Source organism: Pipistrellus hanaki, assembly GCF_964339955.1.
Source record: "Pipistrellus hanaki genome assembly, chromosome: 1".
NCBI classification, from domain to species: Eukaryota; Metazoa; Chordata; class Mammalia; order Chiroptera; family Vespertilionidae; genus Pipistrellus; species Pipistrellus hanaki.
Window position 1 is genome coordinate 10,172,297 of NC_140503.1, and position 27,060 is coordinate 10,199,356.

The 27,060-nt window shown below is 52.3% G+C and overlaps 1 protein-coding gene across 1 annotated transcript in view; it reads right to left on the reverse strand.

Moving 5' to 3' along the window:
* Nucleotides 1–3,359: 3,359 nt before the first annotated feature.
* KCNK13 (potassium two pore domain channel subfamily K member 13) overlaps nucleotides 3,360–27,060 on the reverse strand; it is a 54,097-nt gene continuing 30,396 nt past the window's right edge. Inside the window, exon 2 of the mRNA XM_084884317.1 lies at nucleotides 3,360–5,466. Within this exon, the coding sequence (XP_084740443.1) occupies nucleotides 4,580–5,466 (887 nt within the window). The 3' untranslated portion in view covers nucleotides 3,360–4,579. The remainder of the gene's footprint in view (nucleotides 5,467–27,060) is intronic.

Sequence of the window (27,060 nt, forward strand, 5' to 3'; positions counted from 1 at the left end):
GGCGCCACAGCAGGGAGGGGCAGAACCAGGTCTTGAACATGGGTCCCCTCACATTCAGAAAAGGGTGACAAGGAATGGTCAGAGTTGGAGCAGATGGAGCGGTCACACCCCCACCCCCACCTCCCTTACCCATCATCCCTCCTTGGGGGCCCAGGCCAGGCTCCCATCAGCACTCTGTGGTGGGTTCTAGGCTCCCGAGGGCCAGTAGCTGGGAGCTGACAAGGGTCCCCTGGAAGGTCCAGCTGACCCTGCCCTGTGTCAGGGAGCGGTAAAAGGACCAGGTAATTAAGAGAAGGGAAGAGGTGAGGGATCACTGGGGTTAAGCTGAGTAAGAAAATGGAGTGTCCAAGGGTAGAAAGGATATATCTTCAAATCCCTCTCTTCCTCTCCCTCTGCGGCCCCCAAAATTGCTCAGTGAGAGGCAACTGCCTGACTGGACCCAAAGGGGCCGGGGGACCGGCCTGGCGATGAGCTGTGACCATGGCTCACAGCATGAAACTCATCAAGCAGCTTAGTCATGACAATAGTCATGGCAGCACCCACTCTCCTAGCCCGTTTATCGTATCTCCTACTCACGGGGCAACTGAGGCTTCTCGTTAAGGGTCCGCTTTGCACAGGGAACGGATGGGGGAGGTGTCTGACATTTCCTTTGCAGGCCTGGGGGAGGGCAGTCTCCGTGGCTGAAGGACAGCTGTGGCCACACTTCCAGCACAGAGAATGGGCACCTGAAACTCTCTGCAGGAAGCCGTCTGTTTATTCCACACCGGGGTGCCACACTGGGGTTCCACACGGGGGGGGGGGGTGTTCCACACTGGGGTTCCACACTGGGGCTCCACACTGGGGGTTCCACACCGGGGTTCCACACCGGGGTGCCACACCGGGGTGCCACACGGGGGCTCCACACCGGGGTTCCACACTGGGGTGCCACACTGGGGTTCCACACCGGGGCTCCACACCGGGCTCCACACCGGGGTGCCACACTGGGGTTCCACACGGGGGGGGGGTTCCACACTGGGGTTCCACACCGGGGTTCCACACCGGGGTTCCACACCGGGGCTCCACACCGGGGCTCCACACCGGGGCTCCACACCGGGGCTCCACACCGGGGCTCCACACTGGGGTTCCACACCGGGGCTCCACACTGGGGCTCCACACCAGGGTTCCACACCGGGGGTTTCACACCAGGGTTCCACACCGGGGTTCCACACTGGGGCTCCACACTGGGGCTCCACACCGGGGGTTCCACACCAGGGCACCACACCAGGGCTCTAAACCAGGGGTTCCACACTGCGTCAGGATTCCAGCCCTCAGCCCCATCACTAATCTGAGAAAAAAGTAGAATAAGAAAGAAGAAATGTTTTGGATTAAAACCAAAGAGTTGTAACTGGATATTCCCGCACCCAGTAACTCCACGTTCTAGAAAGTTCTTTGACTTTAAAATATATACTGTATCCTTACCGGCAATCATTTTGAAGAATTCTCCTTGGTGAAGCCAATTAGACATGTTACATTCAGGAACAGGCCTCTTCTCCTTGAAGGTGGATAATTCAAAAGGGCCTGGCCGGCGTGGCTCCGTGGTTGAGCATTGACCTATGAACCAGGAGGTCACAGTTCGATTCCTGGTCAGGTATATGCCAGGTTACTGAGTTGATTCCCAGTTGGGGGTGCGCAGGAGGCAGCTAATCAGTGATTCTCTCTCATCATTGATGTTTCCATCTCCCTCTCCCTCTCCCTTTTCCCTCTCTGAAATCAATAAAAATATATTTTAAAAAAGGGAAGGACAGTTCTTCATGAATGGTGAGAAGACCGTTTATGTTCTCCAGAATAATCCAGGAGGGATTGAGAAAGTGAGGTGGGAACGTGTCAGGGTCCTCTAGAGAAACACAGCCAATAGGAGAAGGATGGACAGACAGACAGACAGATTCTGATTGAGAAGGTCTAGGAAAGGCCTGAAAAATATGCATTTAAAAAATGCCCCTAGGTGCCTCTCGGGGCTTGAGGATGTTGGGTGCGCAGGGCCTCTGGCAGGTGATTCTGCGTTGACTCAAATTCCAAGGCTGCTGCCGGGAAGACTGAACATTCAATCAGCCAACGGCCTATGGTGACAGAGATCTTCTCCCCAAGGACCATCACGAGGTGGTAATTCTTAAGAAGTTTCTTCCTCAGAGCACAGCACCACCTCGGCCTACATCCAGGACGCCAACTCATCACCCTAGTCTACTGCCTCCTGAGAGCAGTGTCCACGGTAGATGTCTTAGCGTCCGGGCAAGTCAAGTTCATCAGCAATGGCTCCGAGATGCAGACGAGAGAGATGCTTCTCCTGGGGCTGAAGACCTCTGACGGCCGAGCTGCAGAGCCTCACATTCAAAGCCCGAGCCTGCTACTCAACACACTTCTGCTGCCGGCCCGCCTGACCTTGTGGAGGAAGTATTTGGGGTTGCCAGCTGGAAGAAAAGGCAACTCAGCCTGAAGAGGGAGCGGCTGCAGGAGGCTCCGCGGCTGCGTGGAGCCTGGACGAAGAGCCCGGCTTCCCCGCACGGAGGCCTGGGCTCCCCTCGCTGTAGCCCATCGGCCCTGAGCGCTCAGTCATGGAGCAACCCCTCTGCACCCGTTTCCCTGTGTGAGAAACAAGGTGGTTGGATGTGATGGTCCCCGATGGTCCTCCCAGCTCTGATGGTTTCTGCTCAACACTTGAGTTTCATCAGTTTGTTTCCCCCTCTATCATCTTCATTTTTTTAATCCTTATCTGTTAATATGTTCCCATTGCTTTTAGATAGAGTGGAAAGCGGAAGGGGGGGGTGAGAAGGAGAGAGACACATTGATGTGAGACAAACCAATTGGTTGCCTCTTGCATGCATCCTGACTGGGGCTGGGGATGGAGCCTGCAACCGAGGTACAGTGTGCCCTTGACTGGGAATGGACCCCGAGACCACTCAGTGTGCAGGCCGGCACTCTAACCACTGAGCAAACCAGCCAGGGCCCCTTTATCTTTATCGCATCGGCTCTTTCCTCATCACGTCTGGAAGAACTGTGTGTGCACCATTCTTATTGCATAAAAACAACAGCTATCTCTTCTCCGCTGTGCTCCCATCCCTACAACGTCCCCTCCTGCAGACACGTTAACTGCTTGGGAGGTTGTGCAACTGGGCTTGTTACAATTTCATTTTCTGACCCAGAATGTTTCTCCAGCCACAAATCCAAGGTGAGGCTCCTGTCCCCAAAGGTTCATTCCCTGCTTCCTGTTCCTCTGAGTGCAATCAAGGCCTGTTTCCATAGACAACCCCTTCGCCTCCCCCCCTCCCCCCCTGCCCATCCCCAGTGAGCAGCCATGGACTCTTAGTTAATAAAATGAGGGTTTATTGAGTTTCCAGTTCTAACAACTAGTCAGTCATGATCTCTGCCCCCAGGCCTGGTAAGAACAAGGGGTCCCTGTGACCACGGACAGTGAGAATGTCCAACCGCATTCTTTAGTCTCGAAGGCGAGGCTCCCCAACCTCTTTGCTGCTGAATTTCATGTTCTTAACACATGGACGTCCTGAAAGGGCAGAGCAAGGCAACAAGCAGAACTTCTCTTTTTGTTGAAGAGCCAGCCCCATGTGCACTTAGTGGTTATCTCGATGCTGGCCTTGTGCGCCACCCTTGACCAATCAGGAGGTAGCAGGGTATGGCTCAGACCCAGGAATGTGTTAGTCATTTCCTGCCCTTTGCTCCGTAAGAACCTGCTGTAAGTCCCTAATGAAAAACCCTGGAATAAAACCCTGACCTGAACTGGCCAACCGGGGTTAGCCAACTCAGGGGTCTGACCCTCCCCATGCTCCAGACCCCTATAAAACCTTTGTTCAGTTGAAGCTCACTCTCTCTCCCCACCTCGCCGCTGCACCGCTGTGTGTGTGTGTGTGTGTGTGTGTGTGTGTGTGTGTGTGTGTGACTGAGCTTGGGCTAGCTCAAATAAAGGCTCTTTGCTTTTGCATCGGACTTGGCTCCCTGGTGGTCTTTGGAGATCATGAAATCTGGGCATAACAGTCCCAAAGATACTTTGGCTAAGCATTAAGATCTTAAAAAAAGGAAAAGAAAATGCAAAAAAGCAGAGACCTAGGTAAAGACTAAACCAGATGGTTGCCTTGGCTGTGGCACCACAGAGGGTTTAACCTGTGCCGAAGGCAGCCGGAGCCCAGACGGGCCTCGTGCTTCCCCTGCTGGAGTGAACGTGGCCATACAGGGCTTCATTTCCAAAGGAAGAGGAGAGCAGCAGCAAACCAAGGCTTACTCTCCTCCTTCCCCTCCAGCAAGTAGTGAAAACCCTGGAGCAGAAGGAGCAAAGAAACAGCTCTGGGTCTTGGACAACTCTGGGTCTTGGGCTGCTCTGCGATTTGTGTTTGAAAGACTGAATTTAAACGAAAAGAATAAAGATCAGGAGGAAGGCATCGAGGCTTCAGCTGTTTGTTGGAGCCCAAATGAGGAGATCTCTCCAGCTGGGCTTCAGGAAGCCGGAGGGATGGCCCAGGACAAGCCCAGCCGTGGGCAGAGCCAGCTCCATGACGCTCCTCCCCCCGCCGCCCTCCCCTCGGCCTCGTCGGCCCTACCTGTCCCCGCTGGTCTCCGCCAGCCTGTTGTTCATGATGGCGAAGGCCCCCACGCCCCCGGAGAACTCGCTGTCCCGGGGCTGCGTGCCCGCCTGGGGGCGGCAGCCGTTGGCCGTCTCGGACAGCTGCTTCTGCAGGACGGCCAGCGACACCTTGTTGGCGGCCAGGAAGTCCTTCATGGAGACCACCTCTTCCGAGGGCCGCCGCCCGCCCCCCTCTCCCTCCGTCGCACCCCCTCCCGGGTCCGAGAGGACGTGGCCCGGGGTGACCGCGTTCCTGCGGGCCCGCGGGGGGCCGCCCCGGCACCGCCCGCAGCACCCGCCGTCCAGCTTCCGCAGGATCCAGTTCACCGACTGCTTGATGAGGATGGAGATGACGTTGAACAGCGAGTAGATGCAGCAGACGCCCACGAGGATGAAGGCGAAGTTGGCCACACGGTAGAGGCCCTGGCTCTCGTACACGGCGTGCTGGCTGCTGACCAGGTCCCCGAAGCCAATGGTGCTGAAGGCCACGAAGCAGAAGTACAGGGAGTCGAAGTAGCTCCAGCCCTCGATGCAGGTGTACATGGCCGAGGCGCAGCCGGAGACGAGCAGGGAGGCCAGGCACAGGATGAGCATCACGTAGTACACCGAGGGCTTCCAGCCCGCCGCCGGGCCGCCCGCCGCCCCGCCGCAGCCGGGGCTCCTGGGGCTCCCCTGGGGCGGGGCGCCCTTCCTCCGGAGCCGCTGCTGCTGGTGGCAGCACTTGGTGACGTGGGCGATGACGGTGATGAGCCGCTCCAGGAAGAGGTTGAAGAACAGGATGGTGCTCGCGCAGCCGAGGAGGCCGTAGAAGATGAGGAAGATCTTTCCTCCGACGGTCGCGGGGGTCGTCATCCCGAACCCTGCGGGAGACAAGAGCCAGAGAGAGGCGTGAGGGAGAGCGGGGCCGTGGGTGGGGTCGGGGGCTCGGCGCTGATGGGGGCCGAGGACCCACAGAAACAGTTTCTTTTCTTGTCTTTTTTAAAAATAAATATATTTTATTGATTTTTCACAGAGAGGAAGAGAGAGGGATAGAGAGCTAGAAACATCGATGAGAGAGAAAAACCAACCAGCCGCCTACTGCACATGCCCCGCCCCCCCCTCCCCCCATGGATGTGCCCGCAACCCACACACATGCCCTTGACCAGAATCAAACCCGGGACCCCTGAGTCCGCAGACGGACGCTCTATCCACCGAGCCAAACCGGTTTCGGCCCACAGGAACAGTTTCACCAAAGTACCCAGGCCTAGTCCTTTTAGGAACATGAGGGCGAGTCCTCACTGCCTCTGAAGACGCTACGTGCTGTTCAGAGATTGAGCCACTGTGCAAATCGGAAAAAAGCACCTTGTCCTCCAGGCGGGTGGGGCCCGTGCAAATGGCCTGGTGATGGGCAGGTGGGCTGATCTCTGCCTCCCCTCCCCTCCCCTCTCGCTGGACGTCCTAGTACAGCACAACCTGACCAGCCGTCCTCGACCGATGTTATTCAGAGAGATAAACAAAAGTTCCTACAAAGAAAGGGTTTATACAGATTCATCGAACTTCACGTATTCCATAAGCGTGTGGCGTGCCATTCCAGGAACGAGAGATCGAGCTGGGGAAAAGACAGAGCCAGGCCCTGCCCTCAGGGAGCTCTCCTCCAATGAAGTGATGGCTGTTGTGTGGTAAGCCTCGTGCTGGAGGGGGTTTAGTATCCCATGGAAGCTGCATAGAGGGAGCCCAATTCAGAACTGGGGTTCTGGAAAGACAAAGCACGGCGACTTGAAAGCTAAAGAGGAGTTAGGTAAAAAAGGAGGGTGTGCGTGTGCATGTGTTGTGTGTGTGTGTGTGTGTGTGTGTGTGTACGTGTTGTGTGTGTATGAATGAGTGATGATGAGGGTGATGATGGTGGGGATGGGGCTGTCCAGGCAGAGACACAGCAGATACCAGCATATGTGAGTTGAGAAATTCGCCCAACATTTTCTCAATTTTTAAACACAAATTCTTCCCATGTACACCTCATGCTTTGGAAGTGAACACCAAGGTGTTGATTGACAAAATATAAAATGGCTCTCTGGCTTTTGTTTTTTCCTGTTCTCGATTTCTACCTTCTTGACCTCTCTACCCAGGCACACAGACATGTTACTAAGAATTCAGCAGTAGGCCGAAACCGGTTTGGCTCAGCGGTAGAGCATCAGTCTGCGGACTGAAAGGTCCCAGGTTTGATTCCCATCAGGGGCATGTACTCTGGTTGCAGGCACATCCTCGGTAGGGGGTGTGCAAGAGGCAGCTGGTCGATGATTCTCATCGACATTTCTAGCTCTCTATCTCTCTCCCTTCCTCTCTGTAAAAAATTAATAAAATATATTTTTTTTAAAAAAAAGAATTCAGCTGTAGGACACTGGATGTCACTAAGAAAAATGAGAAACAGAAGAGAGAGCAGTGATACACTTGCTGAGAATCAGAAGAGAGTTCTCTCATGTAGCACGAGATTCAAGTGGGCACGCTTCCTTTTCCGAAATCTTCCTGTCCGATCCCAAAGGTGACAATCATGTTTCTTGTGGAGAGAGAGCAGGGCAGCCAGGGTTGTTATGAAGAGCTCTCAGCTACCGGTAATAGTAATCATGTATTATTATTCATTTATTCATTTCAGGCTTTTATTCATTCAGAGAGAGGAAGGGAGAGGGAGAAGATAGGAACATTAATGATGAGAGAGAATCATTGGTCAGCTGCCTCCTGCGTGCCCCACACTGGGGATCGAACCTGTAACCTGGGCATGTGCCCTGACGGGAAAGTTAACCATGACCTCCTGGTTCAGGGGTCCATGCTCAATCACTGGCTGGACAGCAGTAATTTATTGAGCATCTGCTACGTTCAAGAGCCTGCGTAGGGGTCTGGGTCACACGAAGATGACCTGTCCAAGGTCCTGGACTTCCAGAGTGCAGCTTCTCGGCCGAGACAGATAAACTGCTGTCTACACAACAAGGCACAGAGTGTAGGGCCAGTATGAAGGCGTGAGGGGGCTTCCCTGGCATCGGTGTCCTGAACGCAGCCTCGCCCTGGACAAGTGACCTGTGCACACACAGGTGTGTTGCTCAAGCCCATGCGCAAGCTTGACAAACCAATCTTCCCATGAATGAGACGTTCAAGGATTTTGCGACGTGTTCTGGGGATTTAAAATGTCTAGACCTGACCTTGTTTATTTGGTTTTAAAGAATTCAATTTTTTTTAAGAAAGGGTAATCCATGAAGTTTGATCACATACTATATTTGATTGATCACTGCCATTGTTTCAATCAGCAGAAATACCAGAAAACGGCCCTAACCGGTGTGGCTCAATGGATAGAGCATCGGCCTGTGGACTGAAGGGTCTCAGGTTCGATTCTGGTCAAGGGCATGTACCTTGGTTGCGGCCACATCCCCAGTGGGAGGTGTGCGGGAGGCAGCTGATTGATGTTTCTCTCTCATCAATGTTTCTAACTCTCTATCCCTCTCCCTTCTCTCTGTAAAAAAATCAATAAAATGTATATTTTTTGAAAAATAACAGAAAATGGGGGTGTTCCCAGAAGCAATGGCAGACAGCCTCCTCGGTGTGCACGTGGAGGTGTTTCTATAGCTGTTACCCCCTAGGGGCTTAGACGTGTGTAAGCTGACAATGCAGGCTCTCCCACAATAAGCCGCCCCTTTCCTGAGCTCAGAATGCTGAGCACTGAGGATGCCTTGGACTGAGAATAACCAGCCTCAGGGTCCTCCTTGGTGGAAGGAGAGCACACAAGGATGGCCAAGGCCTGTGCTCTGCCAGGTGCCATGGACCTCCCCTCCACGCTGAGGAGCTGGGTGTTAGTGTCCAGTCTATTGACCTCATGGGACGAAAGAGAAAAAGAGGAATACAGTCACTTTGCCTAAAGGTGGGAAGCCAGAATCAGGACCTCGATGTGTCTCGTTTCCCAGGCCTGTGCTCTCCCCACCTGACTCTGCTGAGGGAGTGCAAGCGACGGTCAGGAGTACACGCGGGGAGCGGAGCTGAGGGAGGGAAATGGACCGAGCACCTGTAGTTCCATGCTCCACACGGACACCCACGCTGCAGCGGCTGCCAAACCTGGCACCAAAGTCAGGAGTCTGGCTGCCGTCAGAAGCGAAAACCCTACAGTCGTTACTAAAACACACAGTTCAGCGGGTAGGCGTGCCTCTTCCGACAGGTGATGTAGACACGCCAGTTTAAACACCTGTTATGCTCCGTGCATTTCGGTCTCCCTGTGTTTCACAGGCACAGAAATGAACGGATTGTCACAGGAGCTGCTTCTGAATGCTCAGTTTATTCCCCGTGCTTCCAGCCGGAGGCATCTGATGCGTGTCCAACCCCGGAGTCTGGGAGGAGATGAGCCAGCCAACTGGGGACCACAGGTTCACAAGTCTGGTTTGGAGGCCGCGGCAGCTCACCTGGCAGTCCACGGCAGTCTAGCTCCCCGGAACCATTTCCGGCCTGTTTTATGTGACCACGACCCCCCAGGGAACTCCCTGGGGTCCTTGCAGACAGGAATGAAGCAACCAAGGACTGCCACATCGAAAACTTAGGGGTGACAGAGACCTCTTTACATCGTGTGCATGAGTACAAGTCACCGTCACGTTTATCCTACTCAGAAATCAGCCTCCGGGGAATCAGAGTACTCCAGCTCTTTCCCCCTATCGTTTTCCTCTCTGAAATCCATAGAGAACATACTAAAAAAAAGAAAAAAAGGAATGAAGCAGGACCTGGGTAAGTTAAGAGACAGATCATCTAGGAATAAATGTTATTTATAATATCATCATCCGGGTCCTTCCCCAGACTGCAACTCTTCTCTACTAACTCGTGAGGTTTCCTGTGTATAACGTCCCCCCAAAGTGCATATGCTGGGAGCCGACCCCTCAACGCGATGCATGCGGAGGCGGCCTTCGGAGGTAAGCAGGGTTCGCTGAGGTCATGACGGTGGTGCCCTCGTGATGCGATTAGTGCCCTCGGAGTCAGCAGGGTGGCCTCTCTGCCCCTCTCTGCCACGTGCAGATACGCCAGACGCCAGCAGGCTGCACCCAGAACAGGGCTCACACCCAGAAGCCAACGGTGCGGGCCTCGGACCTCGCCCTTGCGGAATGTGAGAAACACACTTCCACTGGTCATTAGTCTCCCAGCGGGTGGAACTGGCTGCTGCGGCCTGACCTGAGCTAAGACAGCATGTTGCCATGGCATCGAGACGAACCCTGCGTTACCTAGAGCTTCCTAGAGAGAGTCGGTACACATTCTCCTGTTTGCTATGGAAATCAGCTCTAGGAAACCAAAGCTTCCTGTGGAAAATCCAATTTTCCTCTCCCCTCCTCCCTTCCAGTCCTCTCCCTCCTTCCCTCTCTTCCTTGCTTCCTTCCATTTCTTTAAAAGGCTCTTTAGAGACCTACCACTCAAACCTCGTTCTTTTTTATTTCTTTAATTTTAAATATATATATATATCAATATATATATATCAATATATATATCTATATATCTATATCTATATCTATATCTATCTATCTATCTATCTATATCTATATCTATATCTATATCTATATCTATATCTATATCTATATCTATATCTATATATATATATATATATATATTACTTCAGGGAGAGAGAGATATCAATGATGAGAGAGAATCATTTATCAACTGCTGCACGCCCCCACACAGGGGATCGAGCCCATAACCCGGGCATGTGCCTCCACCAAGAATCGAACTGGGACCTCCGGGCTCGTAGGTTGACACAATCCCTGAGCCGTGCCGGCTGGGCAGACGTAGTTCTCTTTAGAGGCTCCTTCTGGGCTGTGTCTGATCTGCATAAACTACTCTTTGAAGGGGCTCTATTGGGCCCTCTCCTTAAAGACATTAATTTTGACATTGTGAGTTCCAGGAAGCAGTCATATATATATTTATCTCTGTTCAAAGCCAGTAGAGAAGAACCCATGTCGGGGAGCTCTGGGACACCCTGGGCCCAGAGGGAACCAGTGTCCTAAGTGAACTGCCAGAGGGGATGCTTGAAAATACCGCCACTGTGGTATTCCAGCCGGTCACCGGGAAGAACAGGCTGACTCACCAGGCTTTATTTTCCCACCGAGGAACAGAAACACCTCCCCTGGACTCCGGCTGCTAACCCAAACGTGAGGGGCTTTAGTAAATGATTAAAGCAAACAAACAAGAAATGTGAAATCAGCCGAAACCGGTTTGGCTCAATGGATAGAGCGTCGGCTTGGGGACTGAAGGGAACTGGGTTCGATTCCGGTCAAGGGCATGTACCTTGGTTGCGGGCATATCCCCAGTAGGGGTTGTGTAAGAGGCAGCTGATCGATGACTCTCTCTCATCGATGTTTCTAACTCTCTATCCCTCTCTCTTCCTCTCTGTAAAAGAATCAATAAAATATATTAAAAACAAACAAACAAACAAACAAAAAAAACAGAAATGTGAAATCAGAACAAGTTCTAGGCACCCAGTGCGAACCAGGGTCCAGGCCCACCCTGCATCGGATGTGCTTCCTGTCCATCAGGCTGCCGATGCTGAGGGGGTCGGATCTCATGGCCAACACACGAGGCTGTAAAAGGGCCACGTCACTGTCATCCGCGGGGAATGGACGAGGACGAGCAGCTGCACATCCAGACAGAAGGCCTTGCGGAGAACGGTCTGAGCCCTGAGTGCTAGCTCTGAGGCTCACATGCTCCCTGGAGGCCGCCAGGAGCCGACACGAAGGATGGTCTTCGGATGACGTCATCTCTAGTTTTACTGGCAAAACAGGCTCTCCAAGAAAAGTTGACCCAATTTGCCCCTTTCCCCCTTAAAAACAGCCTCTTCCTGTGCTCTTCCTCTCCGCTCACTCATTCATCCCACAAACGTTTGTGGAGTGCGTGCCGTGTGCCAGACTCTGAGCGAATCGTCATCAGCGCACAGAAGACCGCCTCTCAGCTGCCTTCCACTGCATTTCTTCTAGAATTTATTCTTTCTTTCTCCACCAGTGTTCCACTGCCTACATTTTTTTTTTTTACATGTTTCTTGGCCTTTTGTATGTCTTCCTTTGTGAATTCCTATTCATGCCTAGTCCATCTTCCTGATAAAGTATTTATTGTGTTTCTTATTGATTTGTGAGAGCTCTTCATTTGTATGCATTTTTAATTAACTTGTCTTTTACATATGTAGTGATATTTTCCCCAATAGCACATACTGAACTGCCGAAGGAAATGCCTGAAACTACCACCACCATGGTATTCCAGCTGGTCACGGGGAAAGAACGGGCTGGCTCACCAGGCTTTATTTTCCCACCAAAGGAACAAAAACACCTCCCCCTGCTCTAACCGGTTTGGCTCAGCAGACTGAGGGGTTCGATTCCGGTCAAGGGCATGTACCTTGGTTGTGGACACATCCCCAGTAGGAGGTGTGCAGGAGGCAGCTGATTGATGTTTCTCTCTCATCGATGTTTCTAACTCTCTATCCCTCTCTCTTTCTCTCTGTGAAAAAAAAATCAATAAAATATATATTTTTTTAAAAGCACACCTCCCCTGAACTCTGGCTGCTAACCCAAATGCGAGGGGCTTTAGTAAGTTATTTTTAAAAAAAGAAATGTGAAATCAGAACAAGTCTTAGGCACCCAGTGCAAACCAGGGTCCAGGTCCACCCTACATCGGATGTGCTTCTTGTTCATCACGCTGCCGACGCTGAGGGGGTCAGATTTCATGGCTAACACATGAGGCTGGACCATTTATTTTTTACCTAAATGTTTTGTCGCTAAGCCAAAGTTTATTTTTGATGTGGGCAAATCCATCCATTTCTCCTTTACTGGCATTTGGCTTTGGGATTCATGGCGAGAGAAGTCCTTCCTCACTTCAGAAATACACCAACATTCACTTATGGTTCTAATGTTTAAAATAATTTATGATTTATTTCCTCTTTAATGGCAACCTCCTCTTACCGGGATGATGCCCTACCCACTGATCTACCCGGTCAGGGCCCCCCATGCTGCTTCTACATTGCTATCATTTACTCACTCTCCAGGAGGTGCCAGAGCTTGGCCAGAAGTGGCCTGAGAAATGATCACAAGAAATGCACGGCCCAGGGAGAGCATGAACCTTTGCTGATTGATTGCTCACCACAGAACCAGAAACCTGCAGAAGTCACTGGCAAATTTACCTCCAGTTCCCAGCCCACATCCTTAACCCTCAAACTCTACAGGATATCATTAATTTTTCAGAGAATGCAGAGGGATCTGACAGGGAATCCAGTGGGACTGCCACAGGAGAAACATTACAGTTAAATGGGTTTCAGCTTATTTCGGGGCTTGTCCAGTCATAGCACCAGATTTATCTCTTTGGAGGGAGGGGTTTGGTGTGGAAGGGAGGATAACCCATGATCTGAGCCCCTCCACCAACACTGAACAATGAATAATACTATTCCCTGGCCCCGAATCCCCAGGATCTAAATTATGGCTTCGTGGTATGGCATGTGAAAATGTTTAAATTCATTGCTTGTTAGGGGGCCTTCAAGGAACATAATGTTCTTCATATATATAATATATATGAAATATATATATAATATATATGAAATATATAATATATATGAAATATATATATTTCAGAGAGGAAGGGAGAGGGAGAAAGAGATAGAAGCATCAATGATGAGAGAGAATCTTTGATCGGCTGCCTCCGCACACCCCCCACCAGGGACTAAGCCTGCAACTTGGTCATGTGCCCTGACTGGGAATCAAACCCGGGACCTCCTGGTCCATAGGTTGATGCTCCACCACTGAGCCTTGCTGGCCAGGCTTAATATCATTTAAAAAAAAACAACTGTAAGTAAAAAAGTCAAATGCATTGTTTTGAACTTCAAGCTCTTTTATAAATAAAATAAAAGTAACTGTAAGTAAAGTCTGGCATTTTACTTTCTGCCACGGGTGCTGGCAAGCAGGGAAATGACCCCAAATGACCCAGGTTGGAGAGGAGAGTCCGCCATGGGCTGAATAATCAGGCCCGAAACCTCCCACTCCGCCCGGAGGACAGCAGCTGCTCAAAGGCCGAAGCCGTCCGTCTTCAAGGAACAGTCAGACCGCTCGCCAGGCTGGCAGCGAAGCCAGCCTCTGATTATGAGACGTGGCAGGCTTTTTAAACGCACAGTTGTGTGTGTAAGCAGCTCATTACCACTGTGTCAGGCCACTGAGCGGGAAAATGGATTCTGACATCTGCAGTTCTAACGCGGTAAGCACACAGCTCACAGTCAATTAGAGTGTTCACGTTTTCACAGCTCATTTCTCCCCTCCGTGTTCAGGAATAACTTCACAATTACGAGTTGCCTTTCATTTGTTCCCAATGTATCATTTTTAACTTAAAAAAAACAATTTTTAAAAAATGGATTTCAGAGAGGAAGAGAGAGATAGAAACACCAATGGTGAGAGAGAATCATTGATTGGCTGCCTCCTGCATAACCCCTACTGGGATGGAGCCTGCAACCTGGTCATGTGCCCTGACCGGGAATCGAACCGTGACCTCCTGGTTCATAGCTCGATGCCCAACCCCTGAGCCACGCCAGCTGGGCCCCCATGTATTGTTTTTTTAAACAAGAACAGGAGGGCTGGCCACACCGCAGAAGAGCAGGGGCAAGGGGCCTCGGCGAATGTGGAGTGTGGACCTCGTTACCGGCAGGAAAACGCACGTGGGATGAAGTGGCCGGTGACCCCCCTGCAGCTCAGAGGAAGGAAACCAAAGGTCAGCAGGAAGTTCACCACGTTTTCTGTATGTTTACGTTGGCTCCTTTTATTTTAAAATATATTTTATTGATTTTTAACAGAGAGGAAGAGAGAGAAATAGAGAGCTAGAAATGTCGATGAGATAGAAACATCGGCCAGCTGCCTCTTGCACACCCTCTACCGGGGATGTGCCAGCAACCAATGTACATGCTCTTTGACCGGAATTGAACCTGGGACCTCTCAGTCCGCAGACCAACGCTCTATCCACTGAGCCACACCGGCTTCGGCTACATTGGCTCCTTTTAAATGAGCGAAAACATAAAAAGAAGAAACGTGAGTCAGAAGAACCCACGAAACTGCTCGGTGACCTCTCACGTGTGCTAGCAATCACTTTCGCTGCCAGTTTCACAACCCTGTGACCGGGCTCTGTCCTTCTCATTTCTCTTTCATTGTCCGTCGTAGCCAGAGAAGTACACACGAACATACGAATGAACGTAGCCTGTGGTAGCCTTCCAGCATCCCAAGGGGTGTTAGAGAGCCTGCAGGCACCCTCTGCTCAGGCTGGATGAGGGGAGCAGAGACAGGAGTACCTTCCCTGTCTCCATCCATCCTGGAGCCTTCCTCCAACATCTGTCCCGCTGGACACTGAGGAAGGAGAGGGAAGGGTCCTGCCCTCAAACAGCTCAGGACCTAGCTCAGGAGTCCTCAAACTTTTTAAAGTGGGGGCCAGATCACGGTCCCTCAGAGAGCTGGAGGGCCGGACTATATGAACTACTAATTCCTACTGTAACACCTCGGCTGCGCTCACTGCCCAAAAAACCTGGCGGGCAGGATCAGACTCCCCTGGGGGCTGCATGTGGCCCGCGGGCCGTAGTTTGAAGACCCCTGATAGCTGGACAGACAGACAGCCAAGGAAGGAACCATTCTGTCACCCGATACTGTGTGCTGGGTTTATTCCAAGGACAACCACTGGCACTATTTGATCTTCAGTAGAACCTTAGACAGTTCAAGTTTTAGCAAGATTAAAAACAAACCTGTCATCACGAAGTCTGTGCCCCTGCTCTAAGGGAGGGGCCTGTGGATGGAGTGCTTCCCACAGGGCCCTTGTTAAAGGGGACACCCTTCTGGATTCAGGATTTGCTCAGTAAGGGTCTCCAGATACCACCAAAACCGGATTGGCTCAGTGGATAGAGCGTCGGCCTGCGGAATGAAGGGTCCCGGGTTCGATTCCAGTCAAGGGCACGTGTCTTGGTTGCGGGCACATCCCCAGTGAAGGGGTGTTCAGGAGGTAGCTGATCGATGTTTCTCTCTCATCCATGTTTCTAACTCTCTGTCTCTTTCCCTTCCTCTCTGTGGAAAATCAATAATATATATATATATTTTTAAAAAGAGTCTCCAGATACCCTGTCCCTCAAACCGCACCTTGGTGTCTGTCTCCTGCTCCCAGCTGCCTGTTCCCACTCAGAAGTGGCCTGCTGCATGGGACCCACAAGTGCTGAAGCACAGCTCAGCGATGGGCAAGCAGGAGACCTGCACACAGATCGGGACCCTCTAGGGCAGTGGTTCCCTACCTTGTTGTGGCCACGCCCACCTAAGCATCTCTATCATCCTGATGCCCGCCCCCCCCCCCTCCCCCCCGACATAGAATTTTATTATTCAAAAAGCGAACTCCTATTCACACGGAGGAAGCCTAAAAGGCCAGTGAATTGGTCTAAACAGGCTTCCAAAGAACATGGCATCCAGGAACAAGAAAAAAAAAAATAAAATAAAAGAACGGAAGGGCAGTTAAGTACGGAGAAAGAAATCACTACGAAATTGTTGAAAAAATAATAATATGAAGTGATATGAAAAAAAGTAGCCAATAAAGATTCAGAACAGGTAATAGAGAACTGAAATGCATAGATATGCCACAAGATATATTTATCTACTGTATATGAGGCCCCTAGAACCATAAGAAATGCAAAAAAAAAACTCACTGATCATAACTCATTCTCGAATTGTCCCCCTTAAAAATCAAATCTCTCTCTCACACACACACACACACACACACACACACACACACACCCCATGTGGGAACCACCGGTCTAGAGCACCCGCTCAGTTTTGCAGGAAGTGAGGAAAGGGCCGGCCAGAGATACAGAGCGTGCCCACTGGCCCTACGGGCACAGACTTCCCAGATGCTCCGCCTTCGCTCGTCCCCAACGCATCTGCCCTCATCCACAGCCTGATCACGTTTCATGACTCTCAGACCAACCTCCCTCTTGGGTAACAGGCTTCTATCTCCAGGCACCACCTGGCTTGTCTGTTCACCCAGCTGCAGCCCTGGCCTTGGCTGACGCAGGCCGGGGTGCGTGACCTGCAGGCCAGGGTGCGTGACCCCGAGGCCGGCCTGCACTTCCAGCACCGGTGGCGTGGTTCCCCGCATGCGGAAAACTTTCAACAGCTAGATCAGATTTTTTTTTTAACCTTCACCCGCGGATGTTTTTCCATTGCTTTTCAGAGAGAGTGGAAGAGAGAAGAAAAGACAGAGAGAAATATCCATGTGAGAGAAACACATTGACTGGTTGCCTCCTCCGGGCCGGGGAGGAGCCTGCATCCGAGGTACGTGCCCTTGACTGGAGTCAAACTCAGGACCCTTTGGTCTGCAGGCCGACGCTCTATCCGCGGAGCCACACCTGCTAGGGCTGGATGCTTGTTCTTACCCCTCCTCGGGGAAGAAGGTGGCTCCTCTGCAGCCCCTCCTACCACAGCGACGTGGACCTTCCTAAGACTTGGCAGAAACGATGTAGAACTGAGGTGCAAGCAAGTGCCCCCGAATAGGCCAGCCATGTCTCATGCCCCCCTGGGAGGCAGGGGCCGTGCCCCACCGATGGCCTTACAGGCTGGCTTCCTCGGATGCCCGTCTGCGCGTTCGTGCAGAGTGCTCCCTGGCGGTGGCCGGAGGGGGGGAGGCCTCCTGGGACCTGACCCCGGACAGCCGGCGGTCCTCCGATGTAAAACAATGGACCCTCCACGGCTCTGTGTTTGGAAAACCTGAGAAACCACGGGCCCGGCACCTTTATCAGCCTGGAAGCAGCCTGGGTGTGAGTGGACCCCAGCACCTCCCTTCCCGTGGACCTCAGGGAGGAACGCTGACCCCACACGGCGCTGCGTGGCCCGGGGGACGGGCCCGGGGAGGCCCGAGGAGGCACCCGCCGGCCGGCCGCACACTTCCCTTCCTTCCTGTGCCGAGAAGTCATCAACCTCTCCAGCTTTACCTTTGTTTTCGGTGGAAGGAGTCCCCGGGGGAGGGCAGGCGGAGATCGGGGTTGTTATGGGAAGACCTGGGTCAGCAGCTGGAGGGAGGGGCCCCCGGGGTGAGCCCGCAGTCAGATGCTCAGGTCAGTCCCGCTGTCGGTTCACGGGCTATCGTGAGCCCCCCCATTCTCAGTGCAAGGCAGCCGCCATCTGGAAAAGCACTTCTGTCCAGCAGTGGCTACCTTCTTTGTTCTGTTTTGTCTTGTTAATCCTCACCCGAGGATATTTTTTCCATTGGTTTTTAGAGCAAGGAGAAGGGAGGGCGGGAGAGAGGGAGAGAGGAGAGAGAGAGAGGGAGGGAGAGAAACGTTGATATGAGAGAGACACACAGACAGGTTGCCTCTAGCATGTGCTATACATGCCTCGACCAGGGATTGGCCTGCAACTCAGGTACGAGGCCCCTGACCGGGAATTGAACCCACGACTCTTTGGTGCCGGGGCCAACGCTCTAACCACTGAACAACACACCAGCCAGGGTTGCCTTCTTTGGTTTGTTTTAAATGACAATTTGTTTATAGTAGCGTTTAATAGGTGCTATTCCTAATCTTTGACATATCACGGTAAGAATTTCAAAACACAAAGACAAGCGGAGAGGAGCAATTAAAAAAGCACTCGTGACCGTGCCATGCAGAACAGGAAGCCCGCGCAGACTGGGGTCCCTCCGCGGGCGAAGTGGGGACCCACAGCAGAAGGAGGGCGGGAGGGTGACGTGAGTGTGCAGTGGAGAGAACCCGGCACATACTCTGGAGCTGGCTCCTGTGAGCGGCCGTGACTGATAACTTCCTGACGCCTGTCTTTTCAGTCTTGGCACGCGTGCTTTTTCTACCTTTGGACCTTCCTTTTTCTTTTAAAATATATTTTATTGATTTTTTACAGAGAGGAAGGGAGAGGGATAGAGAGCTAGAAACATCGATGAGAAAGAAACATCGACCAGCTGCCTCCTGCAAACCCTCTACTGAGGATGTGCCTGCAACCGAGGTACATGCCCCTGACCGGAATTGAACCCGGGACCTTTCGGTCCGCAGGCGGACGCGCTATCCACTGAGCCAAACCGGTTCCGGCCCTTTGGGCCTTTCTGATAGAGAAATTTAACTTCTCTGAAAATCCCTACCTGTGCCCAGTTTCAGTCGAGTTCTGACTAAAGCTTCCACACCGTGCCCCGTGCCACTGGGAGAAAGAACGAGAATGAAGTGAGGCAGTGTTACCCCTGTGTGTGCGGGAATCTTTCCTGCCTGCCACGCGGACGCGAACCTGCGGGTATTTCCCCGCAGGCAGTGACGTGTTTTCCCCGAACCCGTACACATCCTTATCTAGTCTCCTACCTCACTGCACGGGCTTTGCATGAACGCTGTCTTGATGAGGCTCCATTTGCAGCCACAGAGAGCAGGGCTCGGTGGCCCCCATGGGGACTGGCCTGGCCACTGGGTTCGCCCCTGTGAAGAGCTCATCACTCAAACTCCCCAGTCCGACTGTGTCCTTAAAGTGCCCCACAGGGACCATTGCTTTCTTTTTTCCTTTACTATGTTTTTATTGATTTCTAAGAGGAAGGGAGAGGGAGAGGGAGACAGAAACATCAATGATGAGGGAGGATCATGGATCGGCTGCCTCCTGCACGTCCCCCCACTGGGGATCCAGCCTGCAACCTGGGCATGTGCCCTGACCAGGAATCCAATCGTGAGCTCCTTGTTTATGGGTCGATGCTCCACCACTGAGCCATCCTAGCCGGGATGGGACATGTCTTCAGGGAAGGGTTCTCTGTGGCAGGGGCTGGCTTGCGCCCCATGCTCTTAGCCACAGCCTCAGCACCTAACACATGCGGCCGGTGGCAACTACAAGGTTGGGCCTGGGGTCATAGGATGGCAAAGACCCCAGCTCTCCTCTGTAGAAGCATTTTTTAAAATATATTTTATTGATTTTTCACAGAGAGGAAAGGAGAGGGGTAGAGAGTTAGAAACATCTATGAGAGAGAAACATCCATCAGCTGTCTCCTGCACAACCCTTACTGGGGATGTGCCTGCAACCAAGGTACATGCCCTTGACCGGAATCAAACCTGGGACCTTTCAGTCCGCAGGCCGACACTCTATCCATTGAGCCAAACCAGTTTCGGCACTAATGACAATCTTAGTGAAAGAGCAAAAGAATGCTGCACGCGGATGTGAACCGGAGACTCAAAAGTGAGCTGTTGCACTGATATATTTAAAATATATATATTTTATTGATTTTTTTACAGAGAGGAAGGGAGAGGGAGTGAGAGTTTGAAACATCGATGAGGGAGAAACATCCATCAGCTGCCCCCTGCACACCCTCTACTGGGGATGTGCCTGCAACCAAGGTACATGCTCTTGACCATAATGGAACCTGGGACCCTTCTGCCCACAGGCTGACGCTCTATTCACTGAGCCAAACTGGTTAGGGCTGCACTGATATTTTGATATTTTGCCATTGGAAGGTGTTATGTACGCAGAGCTAAGCATTTGCTAGGCAGGGAGCTTGACAGTTTGGAATAATGAGAGCAACTCAGGTGTCTTCAGTATTTCAATTACAGATTCTCTGTCCTGGGTGCACATTCAAATCACCAAGGAGCTTTAAAAAAAGTTCTTATTTTATTTTATTTTATTTTTAGAGAGAGAGGAAGGCAGAGAGATAGAAGCGTTGATGAGAGAGACATAGATCGGCTGCCTCCTGCAGGCCCCCACCGGGGACCAAGCCTGCAAGCCAGGCATGTGCCCGGAGCCTTCGACCGCTCAGTGCACAGGACGACACTCAATCCTCGGAGCCACAACGGCCGGGCTCACGAAGAAGCTTTAAAAAAATAACTGTGCCAGGGCCCTCCCCTGACCGTGCGGCGTGAGGAGTCCGCCTTCCTGTTCTAACACGCAGATGATGGATGCCGCTGAGCTGGGGATGGGCTCCGGCACGAAGGCGACCCTCCCCAGCCCCTCTTCCTGGTGTGGGTGGGAGGCACATCCGAAGGAAGTCAGGGTGCGTAGAGGGAGGCAAAGGGCAGGAGCTGCCGAGTGCTGCTTCAGCGACTTCTATGCCTTTAGCAAAACATTCTCCTTAATGATCTTACCAGAAACCCGTCGATGGTCGGCACCGTTTCCCTAGGCCTGCAATCCCGATAAGGCACGTACGTCACTCCTATCCTCTGCAGCAGGCTCTCCGTGGCAGCCCCTACCTGGGCCAGGAGTGACACAGCCACCCGCTCTGCTCCACGAGCTCGTGGCCTCCCTGCCCTCACGGCCACACCAGCCCTCCGAGTGCTGCTGCTGAAAGTCTCCAAATATGCCTGCAACAGCCCATGTCTCGCTGTGGCCAAGGCCACCACCATCTCTCCCTGCACAAAGGCAATAACCTTCTGAGCTAGCGACCGCCTTCCTTTTCATTCATCCTCCCCTACTTCTTTAGTAGGAGAGCCTCCGAAAAGAACTGGAACCACTGCCACTTAGAAAAAAGCAGACAGCCGTGGCCTGTGTGGCTCACTTGGTGGAGCATCGTCCAATATTGCCAGTCTGATTCCCAGTCAGGACAGATGCCCTGGTTGTGACTCAGTCTCCAGGAGGGGGATTGCAGGAGGCAGCTGATTGATGTTTCTTTCTCATATCAATGTTTTTCTCTCTCCCTTTCCCTTCCTCTCTAAAAATCAATAAAACAAGTATGTTTTTTTTTTTTTAAAAAAAATATTGTTATTGATTTCAGAGAGGAAGGGAGGGGAAGAGAGAGAGACATCAATGTTGAGAATCAATGCCTCTTACTGGGGATTGAGCCCACAACCTGGGCATGTGGCCTTGACTGGAATTGAACCCAGGACCCTTCAGTCTGCAGGCTGACGTTCTATTCACTGAGCCAAACAGGCTAGGGCAGTGGTCGGCAAACTCATTAGTCAACAGAGCCAAATATCAACAGTACAACAATTGACATTTCTTTTGAGAACCAAGTTTTTTAAGCTCCAACTTCTTCTAAATAGACTCGCCCAAGCCGTGGTATTTTGTGGAAGAGCCATACTCAAGGGGCTAAAGAGCTGCATGTGGCTTGTGAGCTGCAGTGCCATCCACGGGGCTAGGGCAAGAGGCAAGAGAGTTTTTCAATGGCTTGGCCAACGCCACCAAAGTGACAAGGAAAAACAGCCAGACTCCTCGATCACCAGCTCACTCATTCCCTTCCCTGCACTGCCCGGCTACAGGTGTTTGTTTGCAGTTCATCAGGCACAAGATCCAAACTCTGGCTGTCAGCACTGGTGCCTGGCCATAAGAAAGGTCTCTTAATGGCTCCAAATGTTACATTCTGACCAGAAGCTGCCACAGGGCTAAAGACAAACATTGCCAACTCCGCCATCGGAAAAACAAAGCAACACACCAGCGACCCATGCTCACGGCTTGTTCTGGCACTACTTTTATACGTGTCATATGTATAAGGTGATTATTGTGGGTAAAAGTAAGTAGATACAAGGTGAGGTAAACTCTCGGAGGGGATTACTTCGTCATCGTCAGTGGAATAGTGCAAGTATGCACACACAGCACAATACAACACACACATCCACCTGAGGAATGAACAGAGTGGAAACCAAGAATCAAAGTGCACTCGACGCGGGGGCTCTGAGCACACAGTGGGAGTGGAATGCATATCTGGTGGGCTTGAAAAACATACACAACAATTAACAAAAGGAAAAACAGATGGCCAGTTATGCCAGAAGGGGTACCAAAGAGTAGAGGGTGTGAAATTTCCAAGCCAAGGGACACTTCCTGAATCCACATCGACTTTTTCACCTACGTGGGCAGCAATGGAAAGGGCTATGGGCTCCAAGCCATCCCGGTGAGGCCTCTGTCTCAGCTCTATCACTTACAACCCCTGTTACTAATTTCCTTATGCCCATTGCTTCGGATATAGAGTAGGAAGTCTACCTCATAAGGCGGTTTGAGGAATGAATGAAGTAGCACTTCAAGTGATCCTAATGGCTATTAGTAGCCATTTTCCTTTAAGATGAACATGTCTTAGACACTGCATTCTCATCAGTGTCCGTGCTGCCTGGACACTTCCTACTTCAGGGCTGAACATCTGGCTCAGATGGGCACATCCCAAAAGTCCTGGTGCAAGGCAGGCGTAGCACAATATTCTTGGAATACTTCCATTTCAATACTTTTTTTTTTTTAAAGGAAGAAGCAGACTAAACCTTACATCAGAGCAAGACACTGCTCTTTAGAATTTCTTGTGCAATGACAGTTCTTTTTAAAAAATATTTTATTGATTTTTTACATAGAGGAAGGGAGAGGGATAGAGAGCTAGGAATATCGACAAGAGAGAAGCATCGATCTGCCGCCTCCTGCACACCCCCTACTGGGATTCGCCCGCAACCAAGGCATACGCCCCCGACCAGAATCGAACCCAGGACCCCTCAAGCCCCAGGCTGACGCTCCATCCAGTGAACCAAACTGGCCAGGGCTACAATGACAGTTCTTAATCCTGGGTGATGGAAAACTCACCTGAAGAGCTTTAAAAAAAATAAAAATAAAACAAACACCAAGGGCCCTAGCCGATTTGGCTCAGTGGGTAGAGAGTAAGTTGCAGACCGAAGGATCCCAGGTTCGTTTCTGGTCAATGGCACATGCCTGGGGTTGGGGGCTGGATCCCCAGTAGAGAGTGTGCAGAAGGCAGCTGGTCAGTGATTCTCTTTTATCATTGATGTTTCTATCTCTCCCTCTCCTTTCCTCTCTGAAATTGACAAAAATATATTTAAACAAACAAACAAACAAACAAACAAGTAAACAAAAGACACACTGAGGCCTGGGCACCACCCACTGAGAAGCTAAGTTAACTGCCCAGGGAGAGAAAGCCACTGTCTCTCTCTCTCCCCAGGTGTCGAGTCAGGTGCCCACACCACGCCCACGTGCTCGGTCGGCCTGTTGCCTGTCCCTGGAAGCAGTGTCGCCTCAGCATCCGGTGTGCACACTGACAGCCTCCCCCGCTCCGGTGACAACACCGGGCGGGTTACATCAGACCCGGACGGGCCGCACGCCTGCGCCCCCGGGGAGTTCGTAAACACGCACATAAAAGCCGGCACCACCGGGAAGCCTGACGCCAACGCTCCGAGGACAGGGCTGGGGCACGGCTTCTTTGTAAATTCCAGATTTTTATGAGGAACCCCCAGTTCTGAAGCAGAGGAGGCCTTGGTGTTCTGGGGTGATGCGGTTCCCAGCAGCCGTGGGCTAGCTCCCCCAGCCTCGCCCCAGGAACTAGGATAACGCATTCCCGGCCGCCACCCTTCAGAGCGTGGGAGTCAGTAAGACTGGCCACTCCATAGGAGAAACAAGCACCCACCTCCCTCCTCCAGGGGCCGGGACCCTTACATCCAGGGCTGACATGCACCCGGCCCAGCCCGATGTTTCAGAGGCACGTTCCCTGGAAGTGGAGGTGCAGTGGGCTGGTGGGGTCAGGTGGCTTTGATCTGACTTTGGCTATGAAAGCCAACGAGAGAGGAGGCTTGGTGCAGGCCGAGGGAGGGGAATTGAGGGGAGGGAGCACCTGAACCACTCAGCCCTGCACAGGGAGTGGTCAGAGGAGGACAGACTGTCCCCGGGGGCCAAGGCCGCCTAGCAATGAGTGCCCCCAGGAAGGTCATGGCCACCTGCATTCAGAGGGGAACCAGCAAGCCAGGCTCGCTCCGGAGGCCAGCTCACAAGAATATCCTGAGAGCAGGACTGAGCACCTCCTGGTGGTGGAGAGCCGGTGCGTCATGCCCATACGTGCAGGCATCGGTGCTGGAACACACGTGACCTCCAGGGACTTGAGGAGGAGGACGGAGAAGGGCTGGGCTCCACCAGGCTTTTCAGAGACCAAAAGGGTTTAGTTAGACAACACCAGTGGTTCTTAAGCCTGGCGGTTGCGCATTTGAATCCTCAGGAGAGGTTTTTCTTAATCTGTTTATTTATTTTTGTTAATATTCATGGAGGATATTTGTTCCATTGATTTTTAAAAATATATATATTTCATTGAATTTTACAGAGAGGAAGGGAGAGGGATAGAGAGTTAGAAACATCAATCAGCTGCCTCCTGCACACCTCCTACTGGGGATGTGCCCGCAACCAAGGTACATGCCCTTGACTGGGATCGAACCTGGGACCTTTCAGTCCGCAGGCCAACGCTCTCTCCACTGAGCCAATCCAGTTTTGGTGGTATCTGGAGACCCTTACCAAGCAAATCCTGAATCCAGAAGGGAGTCCCCTTTAACAAGGGCCCTGTGGGAAGCACTCCATCCACAGGCCCCTCCCTTAGAGCAGGGGCACAGACTCTATCCACTGAGTCACACCAGTTAGGGCTCCATTGATTTTTTAATTTTTTTATTTTTAGAGAGAATGGAAGGGAGGAGAGGGAGGGAGGGAAGGAAGGAGGGAGAAAAAGAGGGAAGGAGGAAGAGGGAGGGAGGGAAGGAGAGAGGGAGGGAGGGAGAGAGATATCAGTTGGTTGCCTCCTGCACACATCCCAAATGGGGCTGGGGATCAGCCTGCAATGGAGGTACATGCCCTTGACTGGAATAGAACCTGAGACCCTTCAGTCTGCAGGCCAACGCTCTAACCACTGAGCAAACCAGCTAGGGCTTCTGGGGTATTTTTTTAAAATCCAGACACCCAGGTCATGACCCTGCCCCCTTCAATCAGACTCTGTGGGGGTGGCAGCCAGAGCTCCTCGGGGAGCTCCGTTGTGCGGCCGAGTCCAGGGCCCTGGTGCACACACGGGTGGGGTCCGAGGGAGCCAGCTCCAGGGATGAGCAAGAGAAAGCTGCCTGGGACCTGGGGAGAGACGGGGGTGACGCTGGCGGCTGGCAGGGCACAGAAGTCCACAGGGGTGCTGAGGGGCAGGTGTGGCATTAGGCGGAACTCCCAGACATAAATCCATGTGGCACAGCCCAGGCCGCACTGCAAAGTGAGCCGCCGTGCTCAGGGGAGAGTCAGTGGGAACTGAGTTTTTTTCTTTCTTTTGTCCAGGGCATTCTGACCCCACCACCTTCTGGGGGATAATTTTACGCTTACAGGAAAGTTGCAGCGTGAGCACAGAAAGTTCCTGCCCCCCTCACCAGTTTCCCCCGATGCTGACATCTCACATCACCGTGTGCTGGGGAAGGTCAACAAGATGTGACCCCTGGTGTGACCCCCAAGCTGGACCACCCCCTCCCCGCGCCCTGGGGTGTGCTTCCTGCTGCCTCTCCTGCGCCCGCCGCAGCTCCGAGGACACGGCCTCCGGGGAAAGGGGGTGCTGATCCGTGTGGACCAGCCCCAGCAAAGGCCCTGGTGTGTGACTGCACCCAGCCGGGGCCTCCGATTCAACTTCCCAGACTGGGCGGGTGGGTGCGGAACACTGCCCATGAGCCGCTGAACGACAGAGACTTTCTGAGAAATGCATCGCCGGGCGGTTTCGTCATCGTGCGGACGTTGCCGCTGAACTTGCACAAGCCCAGGTGGCACAGCCTGCTCCTCACCCAGGCTCTGTGGTCTAGCCCGGAGACGTTCGACGTTTCCCATCTCGTGGCACACATGAACTAATTACTAAAGTTCCGCAGCGCGCGCGCGCGCACACACACGTATATACTAATAGCCCTGCGCACGAACCTGTACGCCAGTAGGTCGCTGCTGTCCTCCTGTAGCTCTCTGCCCACTGCCCCGCTCTCCTGTAGCTCCCCTTCCTTCCCTACCCACCTCTTAGCTTGCTGCCCTGCCCCCTCCTGTAGCTCTCCACAGCTCTTCGCTGGCCTACCCTCCTGCTGATCCGTGATCTGGTCGTGACATGCTTGCTTGTTACGGCTCGGCATAATGACAAATTAGTATACTCCTCTCTTATTATATAGGATATATATATATATATGTATATGATCTGAAAAAAATTAAATACAGAAAAAATAAATTTCATTTTGATTCATTCACACTGTACAGCTATTGGGTTGGCCCTTGTCATTTTTCTCATTTGACCATTTAAGGGAAAGAGGTCAGTGCCCCTGACTGCGCGGTCAGGTGCTGCCTGTTTTAAACATTCTTGCGGCACACCGGCGGAAAATCGCTGGCCTGGACGATGGCTCCTGTACAGCACGTTGCTGTACGAACACCACAGGCGGTTGCAACACAGTGGTATTTGTGTCTCTAAACACAGAAAAGGAGAGTAAATAAACTATATAAAAGGTAAAAATGGAGTGCCCGTGTAGGGCACTGCCCGGGAACGGAGCCTCGGGCCTGGAAGCTGCTCTGAGTCCTGAGCGACGGTGAGTGAGTGCGAAGGCCCAGGGCATCCCGGTGCATGGCTGGCGACTTCATAACACTGTCCCCCAGGCCCGCCCCCCACTTCCTCTTACAGGGTCAGAAATAGAACACGGGCTGTGGGTGCTGCTCGGCGAACGGAGAGGTGGGCTGGTTTGGTTAGAAACGCCGAGGACAAGCCGGCTGGGTAACGCGTCGATTGTGGCAACGGTGACCGTC